This window comes from Theropithecus gelada, chromosome 5, assembly GCF_003255815.1.
Source record: "Theropithecus gelada isolate Dixy chromosome 5, Tgel_1.0, whole genome shotgun sequence".
NCBI classification, from domain to species: Eukaryota; Metazoa; Chordata; class Mammalia; order Primates; family Cercopithecidae; genus Theropithecus; species Theropithecus gelada.
In genome coordinates, this window is record NC_037672.1 from 70625642 (window position 1) to 70641628 (window position 15987).

At 37.4% G+C, this 15987-nt stretch overlaps 1 protein-coding gene and 1 pseudogene across 5 annotated transcripts in view; one reads left to right on the forward strand and one right to left on the reverse strand.

Annotated features, from left to right (window-relative positions):
• The window catches only part of SLC4A4 (solute carrier family 4 member 4), a 385984-nt gene that overhangs the window by 122921 nt on the left and 247076 nt on the right, over positions 1 to 15987 (reverse strand). For all 5 annotated transcript variants that reach the window (XM_025386057.1, XM_025386053.1, XM_025386055.1 and 2 more), the window contains 2 exons: positions 9046 to 9203; positions 2048 to 2135 (listed from right to left, as the gene is read on the reverse strand). In XM_025386057.1, the coding sequence (XP_025241842.1) occupies positions 2048 to 2135; positions 9046 to 9203 (246 nt within the window). The remainder of the gene's footprint in view (positions 1 to 2047; positions 2136 to 9045; positions 9204 to 15987) is intronic.
• On the forward strand, positions 11851 to 15336 carry LOC112625152 (annotated as a pseudogene).

The window sequence follows — 15987 nt, forward strand, 5'->3', positions numbered from 1 at the left end:
GCCCGGCTAGTTTTTTTTTTTTTTTGTATTTCTTAGTAGAGACGGGGTTTCACCGTGTTAGCCAGGATGGTCTCGATATCCTGACCTCGTGATCCGCCCGTCTCGGCCTCCCAAAGTGCTGGGATTACAGGCTTGAGCCACCGCGCCCGGCCCTAAATCTTTCATACTTCATAAGTCAAATTCTTTAGTCTTCAGAAGAGAAGATGGTCCCACTTCTCTAGGAAAAGAATTTTTAAAAGCTATCGATTAAGTAACACTTAATGGTCTGGGGGTTGTGGGGTTGAGCGGAGGGTGACACAAAATGCCAGCACATAATCTGTGGCTGATACAGCCATCCTCAACCTTATTTTCTCTTGCTGTTTCCCATGATAGAGGCTGGAAAGTCACAGATTCACTTTCCCAGCCAACTGTGCAGATAGAAGATGAACAATTTCGACTAATAAGATATAAGAAAAAGGTTGTCTGGGAAAGCTCTAGAATACCTGTTTAAAAAGGGAGATACAGCTAGCATTACCACACCATTCTTCCTACTTTGAATAAATACAGATAAGATGACTGGAGCTGATGGTAGGCAATGTCGTTTTACCATACTGACAGGAAAAAAAAAACCATGCTATTTTAAGACCATAAATTTAGCAAGAGCCTTCGCTCTTGATTTATCATTAAGCCATTATGTTAAAATAACCCCAGCAACTACCTGCCTCCAAACTTCCAAATAAATCCCAAATTGTTTAAGCCACTCTAAATCTCACTTGGTAAAGTTTCTTAATTGATACATCTAAGGAGAAAGTATTTTTTAAAACAGAGCTAAATTATAAAAATGCAAAAAATAAAATGAATCCACTGAGATGAATAAAATAAATGTTCCCTTGAGGGGAAAAAGCAGCATAGCCATAAAGCTCTCAGTCCCAGAATAAAATAGCTACCTGAGTAATAACCACATGGAACATCTATAACTAAGGTACCCCTTTCTCTACTTAACACATAGAAAAACCAACAAATCAAGCAATGAAGCAAAAGCAACACATTCAGGGGAACAGTAAGCCAGAAAGACCCAGGAGCAGAAAGGAATGATCCTCTATTCTAACAGTATTTCTCCTCCTATGGGAATAGTTCAGAGTTTTGTCATATCTCAAATGCAAGTAACAACATCCAGGCTGTTATGAAAATAAATGGGGTCATAATTCCAAAGTACCTGTATAGATACTCTGCCATAATGGTTGCTAATGCATTTTTAGATGTGTATCATTCCTTCCCAGAAAATAAGAAAACCATAAAAACGTGTACTTTCTGACACCTAAGAAAAAATGCATTATCCATTTTATTAGACATTATTTTATAGAACCCATCATGTCTGAAACAATATAGTATATAGACATTTGAATTCCCAGAATTAGTGTATTAAAACTTCAAGACACAAAGTTTAAATTAATACAATGACCTTGAACTTTTTTTTTTCTTTCTTTTTGAGATGGAATCTCGCTTTGTTGCCCAGGCTGGAGTGCAGTGGCGCGATCTCAGCCCCCTGCAACCTCTGCATCCCAGGTTCTAGCGATTCTCTTGACTCGGCCTTCTGGGTAGCTGACATTGCAGGCATACACCACCAGGCCTGGCTAATTTTTGTATTTTTAGTAGAGACGGGGTTTCACCAGATTGGCCAGGCTGGTCTCAAACTCCTGACCTCAGGTGATCCGCCCACCTCAGCCTCCCAAAGTGCTGGGATTACAGGCGTAAGCCACCGTGCCCAGCTGACTGTGAACTTTTTAAAGAATATTTAACATATATCAGTTTTAATAAATGAAAACATTTGGCAAAAGAAATACAAATATGTTTTATTCCAACAGAGTTTAGAATCCCATAGAAAACCAAAAGGCATGCCTTGAAACCATATAGGATTCAGCTCACTTGCCTCAAATGACTGTACCTCAGGTTATAAGGAAGTGTAGTAACCACATAATTCTAACTGAATAAATTATCACTGCCAATTCACAGTATGACAATAACACAAGTAGGACATTCACAGAACTCCATCTTCCTGATTTCCTACCTCATCAGACATCAGGGTGGCAATGGCTCTGCCAATCTCATGGTAGGACTTGGCTTTCCCCTTAGGACCTAAGAGAATGAACAAGAACCTAATGGAAAAGGAAAGAAGCAAAGGCTATAACACACATTTCATCAACCTCAACATACATAAAACTCAGAAATGTTTAACTTAGTTCATTAAAAGGTTAGGTCTAGAATTCACCTTTACAACAAAGGTAACATATTATTGGTAATACAGAATATACTCTTTTGCACTATTGCAAAACACAGTTCATTGTTCAGTTTATTTGGAAGCAAATGAGAATTTAGCATAGAAACCTGAGAAGCTTCTTCACTGAGCAGGAAAGGTGCACTTCAAGCACTTAATATGAGTCATTCAATCTTTCTATTTTAAACTTTTTTTCTCTCTCCATTTCTACTGATTTTCGGAATCTTTGGAACAAACTCATTAAGCACAATAACTAGAAAGACTTAGTGCATCTTCACATTTCTCTGACTTTTCCTTACCCAATATGGGCAGTGACAGATGATCGTCTCCACACTTTTAAGAAATATTTCTACTCAGAAGTGACTGGGAATCAGCAAAAACCAAGTCCTCTACAAGTAAGCCACATGCTGACAGCCAAAGTAAGGAAAGAGAAATATGAGAGAAATTCAAAATAAAGCATCATTCACAGACAGTCAAAACTCTTTTGTGGGTGTCCTCTTGTCATTTACCAACATTTTTTTCTTCATAATGCACAAAACATTGCTCCATAGCAAACAGGTCCTGAGACATGCAATAACAAATTTAACCCCACTTCGGTTCACCTCTAACCATGTTGGAAAAAAATCCCTCACTGATCCCATCCTTTGCCCCTGTGGCATGTCAGCACTGGGGTTGAGGGAATCTGATAAGTAAATGAGTAAGAAAAAATTTACAAAAAATATACAAAAGGTGGCACTGGATAAATCCCACCTTGATATTGATCATGTATCAGCTAACGGGGAGATAATGAGGACAATAAAAATGATAACATCATATGCCTGCCCAGCTTGTAAGGCCTCCAAAGCACTTCACATTCATCACTTTATTTACATTTCCATATGACCCTCTGCAATAAAGAAGGTATCCTATTCCCATTTAATGGTGAGGAAAGTGAGGCTGATAGAGGTTAATGGAAGAGCTCAAGATCTGTGCCTAGTAAATGACAAAGAGCAGATATATCGGCATTCTTACCTCCTGTTCTTTTCACCACATATTTCTGTCTAATACTACCCACCCAACTGATATACCAAGGTTGTGATTTAACAGAAGTCCAAAAATGACTTCCACAGGTCACTCTGGGGAAAGAACTTCTCGATGCTTAGCCAGGGACAAGAAATCTTAGGTAAGATTTTTACGGTACCAGAAACGGCTTGTCATTTTGCTTAGCAGAATTTTATTTTTAACTTACTCATTTATGTACCTCACTTCAAATGAAAAAGGACTGACAGCAAATACTTTAAAAAATGTTTGGGTCTGTTCTAAAATGCCCTTGAATGTATAATTACTTTTTTTTTTATCATAAAATTCAACCCAAAAGGGATTCTAAAATCCCAGAAATTAAGAATGTGAAAAGGATCTGAAAGTTTGAATACTCAGGTTTTATACCAGAATAACCATAAAACCACTTAGCACTTATTTGCTTAGAAACCAGTTCTGAAGTGAAGTAGTACACTCACTTTCACGTGTTACCATAGTAGATAGCAATCAGCAAGCACCAAAGTCTGTTCAAATATGAAGGAAGTCATTATTTGAATTGAATTTCAGCTCTTCTAACACTGAAGTTCAATTGACACTGAACTTTCGTTCCTTTGAAGCTGGCCCCTAATTATATGCCACTATGTATAGTATTATAAAGTGCTTCTTTGGGACTGTAAAATGCATTTTTCTAAAGGGACTGATCAATGATTTGAGTGCAACAAACACAAAAAATATTTAATGATTAAGGCAAAATAATGCTTTAATCACATTCAGAAACACAAATACTGGTCACATTTCTCAATTTATTTTGCCTGTCTACAAATGGTCATCTTTCAATTCAATAAGGGTGTGGGTTTAGGCGAAAAGGAGCAGATGCTGTGCCACAAGGGAAAATATCTAACACCTGGATCCTTAGTACATTTTTAAATAATGGATTTCTTCTACTTCCATTTATTATTATCTTCATATATCTAAATATTAACTTTTCAGTAATGCATAATATCCAAAACTTTTCCAAACGCTCTGTATCTCTTCCTACCTCTCCCTAGCGCCTCCATCATGATTATAGCTTACAAATACACATTATGGAAATGTATTTATCAACTGACACATGAGTTAATTATCAGGTTGACTATATAACAACAAAGCCAAAACACTGTGCAGTTAGTAAGAAAACATTATTAATAGTCCTCAAGCATAAACTTTGGCAGGCAATGGGTATTCCAATAGCTGATAGAGTAATGAATGGAGCCTCCAAGTTACATCCTATGAGATGAGGACAGACATTTTCTATAAAATATTTACTCTTTATTCTCTGCTAAATAGAACCAGTCAAAGAATGAAAGGAAGCAGCAGATCAATGGTGTCTACACGACAGCAATAAACCCAGTATATGAGAATTATATTGGTTTAGTAACACAGATATAAAAGTAGTATTCCTTTTTCCTGGGTAATGCAATTTTTATGTTTTAAAGAAGGTATTTCTTCATTAATGGAATAACACCAAGTGCCAAACCAACACGGTGGATATACCAGTTAAAATGTTCACATTACTCCAATCAGGAATAATTCAGTAAATCTGCCTCCTTAAAATGACACGTAGAGAGAATCCAAGCATTCATAAGCAGCAGGAAACATAACCTCCAGCCAAAATGTCATCTGGAGGAGTTGAGACCCTTAAGAAGCTTCTAATCTGGACCTCATTATTGAAATGGGATGAGAAACCTGAGAAAACTGAACACAAAACAATCCAGCAAGTCGAAGTTCCCTCTGCCTGAAATATGTTTTCTCTCCTTTAACCTTCAAAGAAGCGAAAGCTGTTACAACTTTTATGATTGAAGTACATCCTGTCAAACTCGGCTTTTATAATGTACTGAAAACTCCTTTCATGACCCAAGCTGTTTTTGGTCAATGGACAGATGTTATTTTTATCCAGAAGCTTTTTTCTTTATTAACAAATTAGAGTAAACATCACATTTGTGTGACTGCAAGGACACAGCCTACTTTGACAGCTTGGGAAAAAAAAATATGTTACCAAGTTCTTTTTATTCACTCATAAATAGAAATAAGTCAGAGTTACAATTTTTAACACCGTCTAGTTATCTGAAGAATCTTCATGAGGCCCTTTTCTACTTTTCTGAGCTTTTTCATATAGTTAATTATGCCTGCAGAGGATGCCTCCAGCATTCTCCACGACAAAAGGAAATATTAACCAAATAATTTGTGTCCGGAACCAATGGCCTATACTCACATTCACAAAATAATTATAGGCAGAAACAGAGCATCATATGAGAAAAGGAGCTAGCCTTCCTAAACCACTTGATGTTTTCGGAAAAGATATGCATCCCCCTCTTTCCTGATACATCACAGCTATTTCTAGCATAAACTCAGCATGTACCAATCCTTTATATCCTTCTCTGAAAACAACAGTGAATTCAATAACCCATTATTCATCTTTATCAGCTTTGGAAAATGTGGCTAAACTGTGGCTTCCATAATGGATTCATGAGGACCACAAACCCACCATAACCAACTGCCTTACATGCGGTAAATACTAATAGCAGCTAGCAATTAAACTGGTGGATATGACAAAATTGAACTAGCAGGACCTCCATCCCAATCCCTCTAAGTGTTTTTAATGGTTTTGACAATCACAAACTACTTCTTTTACATAAATAATTACTTGTAACATATATATATATACACACACATACATATATATACACACACACATACATATATATATATAAAATCTTACAGTGCTACTAAGAAGGTAAACATTTTAAATTTTTAACAGTCTGGAGCTTACTTAACAACCAATTGCATTACATGTGCAAATCAAGATCAGAAAAGCACAAACTAGGGTTTTTATTCTTCTTTCTAAGAGAACCCTAAAACATTTTGTTCCAATCCTTTCTAGAATCTCCCTAGGCTCTCCCTAAAACTCTTGCCTCAGATTCAGAAATCTATTTAAAGTTCTATTCCCAGCACTGATGCTGAATCTTCCCTTTGCCTTCATCTCTCAACTGTAAAATGGTATAAGAAGAAGAACATACATCCCCTATATAGCTCAAAAATATGAATGAGGCTGGGTGCGGTGGCTCACACCTGTAATCCCAGCACTTTGGGAGGCTGAGGCGGGTGGATAACTTGAGGTCAGGAGTTTGAGAACAGTCTGGCCAACATGGTGAAACCACGTCTCTACAAAAATACAAAAATTAGCTGGGTGTGGTGGCATGCACCTGTAAACCCAGCTGCTCAGGAGGTTGAGGCAGGAGAATTGCTTGAACCAGGGAGGCGGGAGTTGCAGTGAGCTGAGATCACGCTACTGCACTCCAGCCTGGGCGACAGAGCAAGACTCCATCCCACACCCCCCCACCAAAAAAAAAAAAAAAAAATATATATATATATATATATATATATATATAGAGAGAGAGAGAGAGAGAGAGAGAGAGAGAGAGAAGTGGCCTCTGTGGACAGACATAAGATGACAGCAAGCAAAGTGCCTGTAAGATACTAGGAGAATCATAAACATATCCTATCAAGTCACCAAAGATCAAAGAACAGGGTTTGTTTCCTTTCACATGAATGGCAAGAGGGGCCCCTACATATATAGACATCCACCCAGCTGATAGTCATCCAGCTGTAAGTGGAGGCTAAAACAGATCAAGCAAGTAACAGAGTAAATAGTGAAATTGGTGAACTCTACACAAGAAATGAGAGCTGCTAGAGCCGTATTTCCTAGAAGGTGCATGGTGATAATGCTGTTTATTAGCAATAGTAATGATCATTAATAATGGCAGCATAACTTTCCTACACCTTTAAAAGGGAAAATGACCACAAAAAGATATCAGCAAATACAGATTTTTCAGGTTTCCTTTCAGTACAATACAGTAGCAAGCACATGAAAACACATCATGAAATGTAGATGCAGTCCTTCATAATGCCTACCACATTCCTTGTGGGATTTCCTTTATTGGATTTCACAGGATGCAGACACTGTAAATGGCCCCACATTACCTACACAAAAAATACTAATGAGACTCCCTACTTAGTGATTATGGCTTGTACTAGTTTAGAGGACAGCAAATGAATGAAACTATTTCCTTGAAAAATGTTAACATACAAGGATATATTGTTCAAATTATTGCCCTGAAATAGTTATATAATATTACTGAATTACATTGACTTGAATTGCCTGGCTCCTTTTGCTAATTTAAGTGACACTGTATTTTACCTCTACACTAGCCCTACCATCCAGTATAAAAGAAAAAAGTCAGTGAGCAGACAGAAGTAAACGATAAGCAGAACACAAAAATGGTCATGATTTGCTACTCAATGCATGCATATTTTGTTAAATAAAAAGCCTTTTAAAATATATTTTATTTGTACCTTCTGAAGAAAAATGGTAATAAAAATGAAAAGCCAAGAGCAATTTTCTTTAACACTTCTCGGCATGTTTTTTTCTTTCAACCCCTAGTAAAGTTAGTCCAGAGAGACATAAATAAAGCCATAGGGCACAGAGCTGGACTTCAGCCATTATCTGAGTCAGCTGTTCACCAGGTGACTGCACAGATAGAACCACAAGGCTCTGCTGGAATGTTTTCAAGCAAAAAGCTATGTTACAGAAAACACAAATCATCATAATCCTATTAAGTGAATAAGCTATGATCATCTCTTTCCTACTACTATTTGTCCAGTCACAGCCCTATGTATCATTCCTATTTTAAGTGTCTAAGAAATATATAAATGGGTTGAAAAAATACCTGTATGATGAGGAAGAATGGCCTGCAATCTATGAATTGAGAGGCCTAGAGAAAATTTTCTTTTAATTTTCCTCCTAACCAGGCTCTAAAGAAATCTTGAGCCTCTTTACACTGTTGGTTAATCATGCTCAGACCATCGGCGCTGAGGAGGATCCATGTTTCACTGAGGAGGATTCACAGCCCTTCCTGCTCACATGAGGAAACCTAAAGGAAATTCACCTGTCCTTGCCCTGGAACCCACAGAAAACAACTCCCCCGCCCCAAACCACAAAAAAGTCCTACTCATGACGATTTTCTGTCAATCTAAAGACTACAAGTTTTCTTTAAACTGTCTGCAGCACAAATTTAAGTGAAACATTAACTTCTAGTCAACTGATTGCACTCCCAAGTCAAGCTTCATAACTCTGTGGAGCTCAGTTTCAGAGGCAGATGAAGAGGATGACTTCTCAGGTACTATGCAGTGAAATGAGTACGTGATTATGATAACATTAACATACTTCACTTCAAAATAAAAATTTGCGACAAAACATAATAGTGAAGTACACAAATTTAAGTATATGGCTTGATGATTTTAACATATATATATGTGTGTGTATAAACCCACTACCAATTATCTGATAAAACAGAGTAAATGAAAGCAACTATGACCTCTGAACCATTTACTAACTGTATGACCTCGGACAAATTACTTAAACTCGTAGACCTTTCTTCATCTGTAAAAACCAGATAACTACAGTTTGTCCCTTAAAATATTATTATAAGGATTAAGTAGAATAATCCATAAGAAGAACCTAGTACATTGCCCAATAAACTATTATAATTGCTATTATTTTTATTATATAAGTGCCAAGAAATTTGATAGTATAAAAGTCAGTCATTATTTAAAGTTAAATGTCTCCAATGTGTTTGCACTAAATATTTCCTCATTCTATTGATTCTCCAGCCTGAGTGGGAGGAGATAACCCTATTAGCACATTGTAGAGCCCAGCAGGTAGGAAAGCAGCTTACCTTGTGGGCACAGGAACTTCAGTCAGGGCACCCAGCATGACAGCCTGCTGTAGCCTAACAAAGGCAATGAAAGGAGTATCCAAAAAGTCAACCTCCCCAACAAGCACGTTGGAAGCTTCTGCATCACGTGGCAATTTTTTCATGAACTTATTCTTCAGCTGCATGAGAAGAACCAAGGAAACACAATTTACTTCCAGAGAAGGGAACAAAAAGAGCCTTCGCATGTATCACTCATAGGAAATTCCTTTTTACAAATTTACATGCAACATGTTCTAGCTAGCCACTTTTATGTTATGTTTAAACATTCTATTATAGTAAACATTTATCTATACCTTGGATTCAAAAATATCGAGGGAATAATCACATGGTTTACATATAAAACAATGTATCATACAACTCCATTCATGTACATATTCATTCACTCAACGAAAACTTGCTGAAAATCTACTATAAGCCAGGCAATGCTATAAGCCTTAGGGAAACAGGGGTGGATAGACTAATTACATGCCCTCCTAGACTCATATTACCACAGGGGAAAAATAAAATATAAAGTGCTGATAAATACTAAGAAAAAAAATAAAACAAGTAAAAAAGGTACTATTTTAGACAGAGTGATAGGGGAAGGCCTCTGAAGAAATACATTTGACACTGGAGTAAAGATACAAGCTATGCAAAAATCAGAGGAAAGAACATTCTAGGCCAAAAGAATGGGAAATACAAAGACTTTGTGACAAGAAGCTGCTTGGCAGTTACAGGAAAAGTAAGAAGCCCAGTGTGATGGAAACTGGAGGAGCAAAGGAGAGAAAACAGCAGGTAAAGAAGTTGCATACGTAAGGGGTGAACCCGACTGTAGGACCCAATAGGCCACAATAAGGAGCTTTGGAAGTTTTAGGCAGTAATTACCTACCAAAAGCCCAAGGAGAAAGACGGTGCAGGAAGATGTAAATTTGGGAGACATCACCATGTAAATAGTATTTGGTACCATAAGACAGGATGGCACAATCCTGGGTGTGAGTGTAGACAGAGAAGAGGGGTAAGAGATAAGTCTTGGGTCACCCTAACTTTTATAGGAATAGGAGAAGATATAGGCAGAGAACACTGAAAAATGAGAAGAAAACCAGGACTTCAACAGTAGCCAATGAAGAAACAGCTCAATAAGGAGAGTGAATCAGTTAAATCACAGGCTGCTGAAGGTTCAGGTAAGATGGCAGCTAAGAATGGACCAATGAATTTGGCAAGATGGAGGTGCTGGAGATTTTTTTTTTCTTTTTTTTTTTAATTGAGATGGAGTCTTGCTCTGTCTCCCAGGTTGGAGTGCAGTGGCGCAGTGGCGCGATCTCGGCTCTCTGCAACCTGTGCCTCCTGCGTTCAAGTGATTCTTCTGCCTCAGCCTCCCAAGTAGCTGGGACTACAGGAACATGCCACCATGCCTGGCTAATTTTTTTGTATTTTTAGTAGAGACAGAGTTTCACCATATTGGCCAGAATGGTCTCGAACTCCTGACCTTGGGATCCACCCGCCTCAGCCTCCCAAAGTGCTGGGATTACAGGCGTGAGCCACCGCGCCTGGCTCGGGATCTTGACAGGAGCAGTTACAGTGGACACCAGAGAGTAAAGATAATTGTTTTGAGAAATGTTGCTACCAAGTAAAGCTGAGAAAATGAGGAAGCTAGGGGAGGAGGGAATAAAATAGATTTCTTTCTTTCTTTCTTTTTTGAGATAGAACTATTATATTTACAAATAGAACACATCTTGGTACCAAATATTAAACAACTGGTTGAAAAGTGAAAAGATTCCATCAAATTTCTTATTTGGGATAATATAAATAGGTAAATACATATTAAGACTTGCCAACTTAAAGAAAATGTAGTTTAAAAAGTTGTAAGGCAAAATTTCAGTATATCATTTTATATATATGATAGAGAAATATCATTTTAATTCATGGGTTAAGCCTTTTTGTTTTTCATAGTCCTCACTTTTTAATTATAAAGGAGATGGTGACTGGGGAAAGAGGCAGACATTAGATTTTGAATAAATGTTACTACAGTTCTAGTAGAAGGATTTGAGATTATCTAAACATTACTAGTTATCGATTGATTTCATTTATCCATGACTATCTTATCTTCAAAAAAGCAGATAATTGAGGACTTCTAAGCTTTTATTTCTTTAATTTTAATGCATCATTTTCATGAAGAAGGAAAAATCATAAGACTTGGTTTTGTCACTGACTCAATGACATAGTTTGTCAAATAGTTACAATACTCTTTTTAAAGCTCCATAGACTTTTCACCCTGACTTTCTCACAGGAACCTTATAAAGTAGTTAGGACAAATCTTATTATCATATTGTAATACTGACTTTTTAAAAGAAGCTCACATAGTCAAACTTCTTAAAGTCCAAGTGTGGAGTGGAGATTAGAACTCTCATCTCTTTCTCTTTGCATCTATCCTACTTAGTTTCAGCATGTTTGAGCACCATGACAAAAATAACTGCAAAGGTGCAACGCTTCTCTAAGCAACAAAATATGGCACTTTGAAAGGCAAAGTTAAAATTACTTTTAGCCTTAATGATCACAATCCATTTTTTCGGAACTGTCTTAATGGTGTAAAAAATATCACATATTTGTAAAACCAAAAACAACATATTAAGGGGCCAGGTCTCTGTGAGCCCTTCACGAGCTGGGAGTGGCCTTGCACAGCCGCAGTAGCAGAGGGCGAGGGCGCCTTCAAACCCTCACGGTTTCTTCCGCACCTCAAGATTTCTGCCGCTGCTTTCCTCGATCTGCTTCTTGCGTGAGCTACCGACCATGAGCTGGGCTGCAGGAGTCCTGCCCACCAGCGAGAGAATAGGTGCTGCAGGAGCTCATTTCCTTTGTCGGGGGGCGGCTGGGCCTTCACTCCCATTTCCAAGATGGTGACTGCCAAGCGTGAACTTGCCAAGAATTTCACTTTGGAGGGGGCCGCTCATCCCAATAAGATCTCCATTATAGGAACTGGATCAGTTGGCATGGCCTGTGCTCTCAGCATCTTATTAGAAGGTTTGGGTGATAAACTTGCCTTTGTGGATGCTGACAAAGGCAAATTGAAGGGTAAGACAATGGATCTTCAACATGGCAGCCCTTTCATAAAAATGCCAAACATTGTTTCCAGCAAAGATTACAGTGTCACTGCAAAGTCCAACCTAGTCATTATTACAGCAGGTGTACCAGCAACAGGAGAAACACGCCTTGATATAGTTCAATGAAATGTGACCATTTTTAAAGTAATTATTTCCAGTATTACCCAATACAATCGCCACCACAAACTGATACTAGTTTCTAATTTAGTGGATATTGTAACTTATGTATCCTGGAAATTGAGTGCATTTCCCCAAAACCGTGTTACTGGAATTGGCTGTAATCTGGACACTCCCCCTTTACGTTTCTTCACTGGGCAAAGGCTTGATATCCACTCTGAAAGCTGTCATAGGTGGATTCTTGGAGAGCATGAGGACTCAAGTGTTCCTGTGTGGAGTGAAGTCAGTATTGCTGGCGTCCCTCTGAAGGATCTGAATTCAGATACAGGAACTGATAAAGATCCTGAACAATGCGGAAAAGTCCACAAAGAAGTGATTACCTGTGGCTATGAGGTGTACTAAAACGAAAGGTGTACTAATTGGGCCATTGGCCTATCTGTAGCTGATTTAACAGAAATTATTTTGAATAATCTTTTTTTTTTTAAATAGAAAACAACAACAAACATTTTTTAATAGGCAAACTCATTTCCCATTGAGATGTCTTTCACTGCAGTGGGAAAGAGCAACCAAACATAGCCTGGGTTTTAATGACATGACATTGTCAATGGGAAGTTACAAGGAAAAAAAAGGTGCATTTGATTTATTAGTGAATTCTGGAAGGATTATGGATAACTTGTCAGAATTTATTTCAAATGAATATTTTTGAGAATTAATTATCTCTAAGTCATTGAGCAATGAAATGAATCTAGAAGTCCATCAGAGGAATTATCTTTGCATCTCCTAAATAGTAGCCAGCACTGACTTTGGTCTCTGTTTCATACTGGTCAATAATTCACATTGCATGAGCTGGTTAATCTAGTCAATAGTTTTCTATTAGGTTAGTGCAAAATATTTTTTATATACTTTAATTTCTGGGGTACATGTGTAGAATGCGTAGGTTTGTTACATAGGTATACACCTGCTATGGTGGTTTGCTGCACCCATCAACCCGTCATCTACATGAGGTATTTCTCCTAATACTACCCCTCCCATAACCCCTGACCCCCTGATAGGCCCCGGTGTATGATGTTCCCCTCCCTGTGTCCATGTGTTCTCACTGTTCAACTCCCACTTATGAGTGAGAACATGCAGTAACTGGTTTTCTGTTCTTCCGCTACTTTGCTGAGAATGATGATTTCCAGCTTCATCCATGTCCCTGCAAAGGACATGAACTCATCGTTTTTTATGGCTACATAGTATTCCATGGTGTATATGTGCCACATTTTCTTTATCCAGTCTATCATTTATGGGCATTTGGATTGGTTCCCAGTTCTTGCTATTGTGAACAGTGCTGCAATAAACATACATGTACATGTGTCTTTGTAGGAGATTGATTTATAATCCTTTGGGTACATACCCAATAATGGGATTGCTGGGTCAAATGATATTTCTAGTTCAAGATCCTTGAGGGATTGCCACATTGTCTTCCACAATGGTTGAACTAATTTACACTCCCACCAACAGTGTAAAAGCATTCCTATTTCTCCACATCCTCTCCAGCACCTGTTGTTTCCTGACTTTTTAATGATCGCCATTCTAACTGGTGTGAGATGGTATCTTATTGTGGTTTTGATTTGCATTTCTCTAATGAACAGTGATGATGAGCTTTTTTTCATATGTTTGTTGGCTGCATAGATGTCTTCTTTTGAGAAGTGTCTGTTCATATCCTTTGCCCACTTTTTGATGGGGTAGTTTGTTTTTTTCTTGTAAATTTGTTTAAGTTCTTTGTAAATTCTGGATATTAGCCCTTTGACAGATACATTGCAAAAATTTTCTCCCATTCTGTAGGTTGCCTGTTCACTCTGATAATAGTTTATTTTGCTGTGCAGAAGCTCTTTAGTTTAATTAGATCCCATTTGTCAATTTTGGCTTTTGTTGCCATTGCTTTTGGTGTTTTAGTCATGAAGTCTTTGCCTATGCCTATGTACTGAATGGTATTGCCTAGGTTTTCTTCTAGGGTTTTTATGGTTTTAGGTCTTACATTTAAGTCTTTAATCCATCTTGAGTTAATTTTTGTATAAGGTGTAAGGAAGGGATCTAGTTTCAGTTTCCTGCATATGGCTACCCAGTTTTCCCAACACCATTTATTAAATAGGGAATCCTTTCCCCGTTGCTTGTTTTTGTCAGGTTTGTCAAAGATCAGATGGTTGTAGATGTGTGGTGTTATTTCTGAGGCCTCTGTTCTGTTTCATTGGTCTATATATCTGTTTTGGTACCAGTACCATGCTGTTTTGGTTCCTGTAGCCTTGTAGTATAGTTTGAAGTCAGGTAGTGTGATGTCTCCAGCTTTGTTCTTTTTGCTTAGGATTGTCTTGACTATGTGGTTCCATATGAAATTTAAAGTAGTTTTTTCCAATTCTGTGAAGAAATTCAATGGTAATTCGATGGGAAGAGCATTGAATCTATAAATTACTTTGGGCAGTATGGCCAAATTTTCACAATATCGATTATTCCTATCCATGAACATGGAATATTTTTCCATTTGCTTATGTCCTCTCTTATTTTGTTGAGCAGTGGTTTGTAGTTCTCCTTGAAGAGGCCCTTCAAATCCCTTTTCAGTTGTATTCCTGGGTATTTTATTCTCTTTGTAGCAATTGTGAATGAAATTTCACTCATGATTTGGCTCTCTGTTTGTCTATTATTGTTGTATAGGAATGCTTGTGATTTTTGCACATTGATTTTGTCTCCTGAGATTTTGCTCAAGTTGCTTATCAGCTTAAGGAGATTTGGGGCTGAGATGATGGGGTTTTCTAAATATATAATCATGTCATCTGCAAACAGAGACAATTTGACTTCCTCTTTGAATAATCTTAGGAGGGTGCATCCAGTTTCCACCATAATTAAGGGCTTTTATGGGATAAATGAAGTAATATTCCTTAGCATTCCTTGTATCCTGGGACAGAACAGTATTACAGATCTTATAAAGATCAAGCTGACCCCTGAAGAGGAGGCCCAGTTGAAAAAGAGTGCTGAAAGACTTTGTGAATTTAGAAGGAGCTCAAGCTTTAAAATTGTTTAAAGCTACCAGTCTGAAGGGTTTTTTGTTGTTGTTGTTGCTGTGTTTTGGTAGCAATCATTTTATTTTTAAAATTGTTGTATTAGTTTTATACTTTTTACCTGAAAAAAATTTCAAAAGTACCTGCGAAATAGAGTATGTAATAACAAATTCCTGTGTATCAACCACTCAACTTTATCAGATCTTACCCTTATGTCATGTTTGTTTCAATCTTCATTTTTAAAGAAAAAACATCCCACAACTACAATTGAGTACATTCCAACTCCATTTCCTTCACTTTTTCCCTAGGGTTCTAAAACCAGTGTTTATAATTCTTATGTAAAATGTATTATACTTGTGTATGGGCATACATGTGATATAGTATTATTTCTCAGGCATTTAAGCTCTTTATAAATAGTATCATACTCAATGCATCATTCTTTACCTTGCTTTTTGAATTCAACATTATGCTTTTGAGAGAAATCCACACTGATGAAAGTAGCTCTACTATATTCATTTTAAGGGCTGCATACTACTTCACTGTATAAATATATCACAACTTATACATCCTACTATTTGGCAGTTATAAATATTTCTGCAGTGTTGCAATGAACACCTTATAATATTTTCCTTATGACCTCAATATTTGAGCTTGTTTAATATGTATAACTAAAA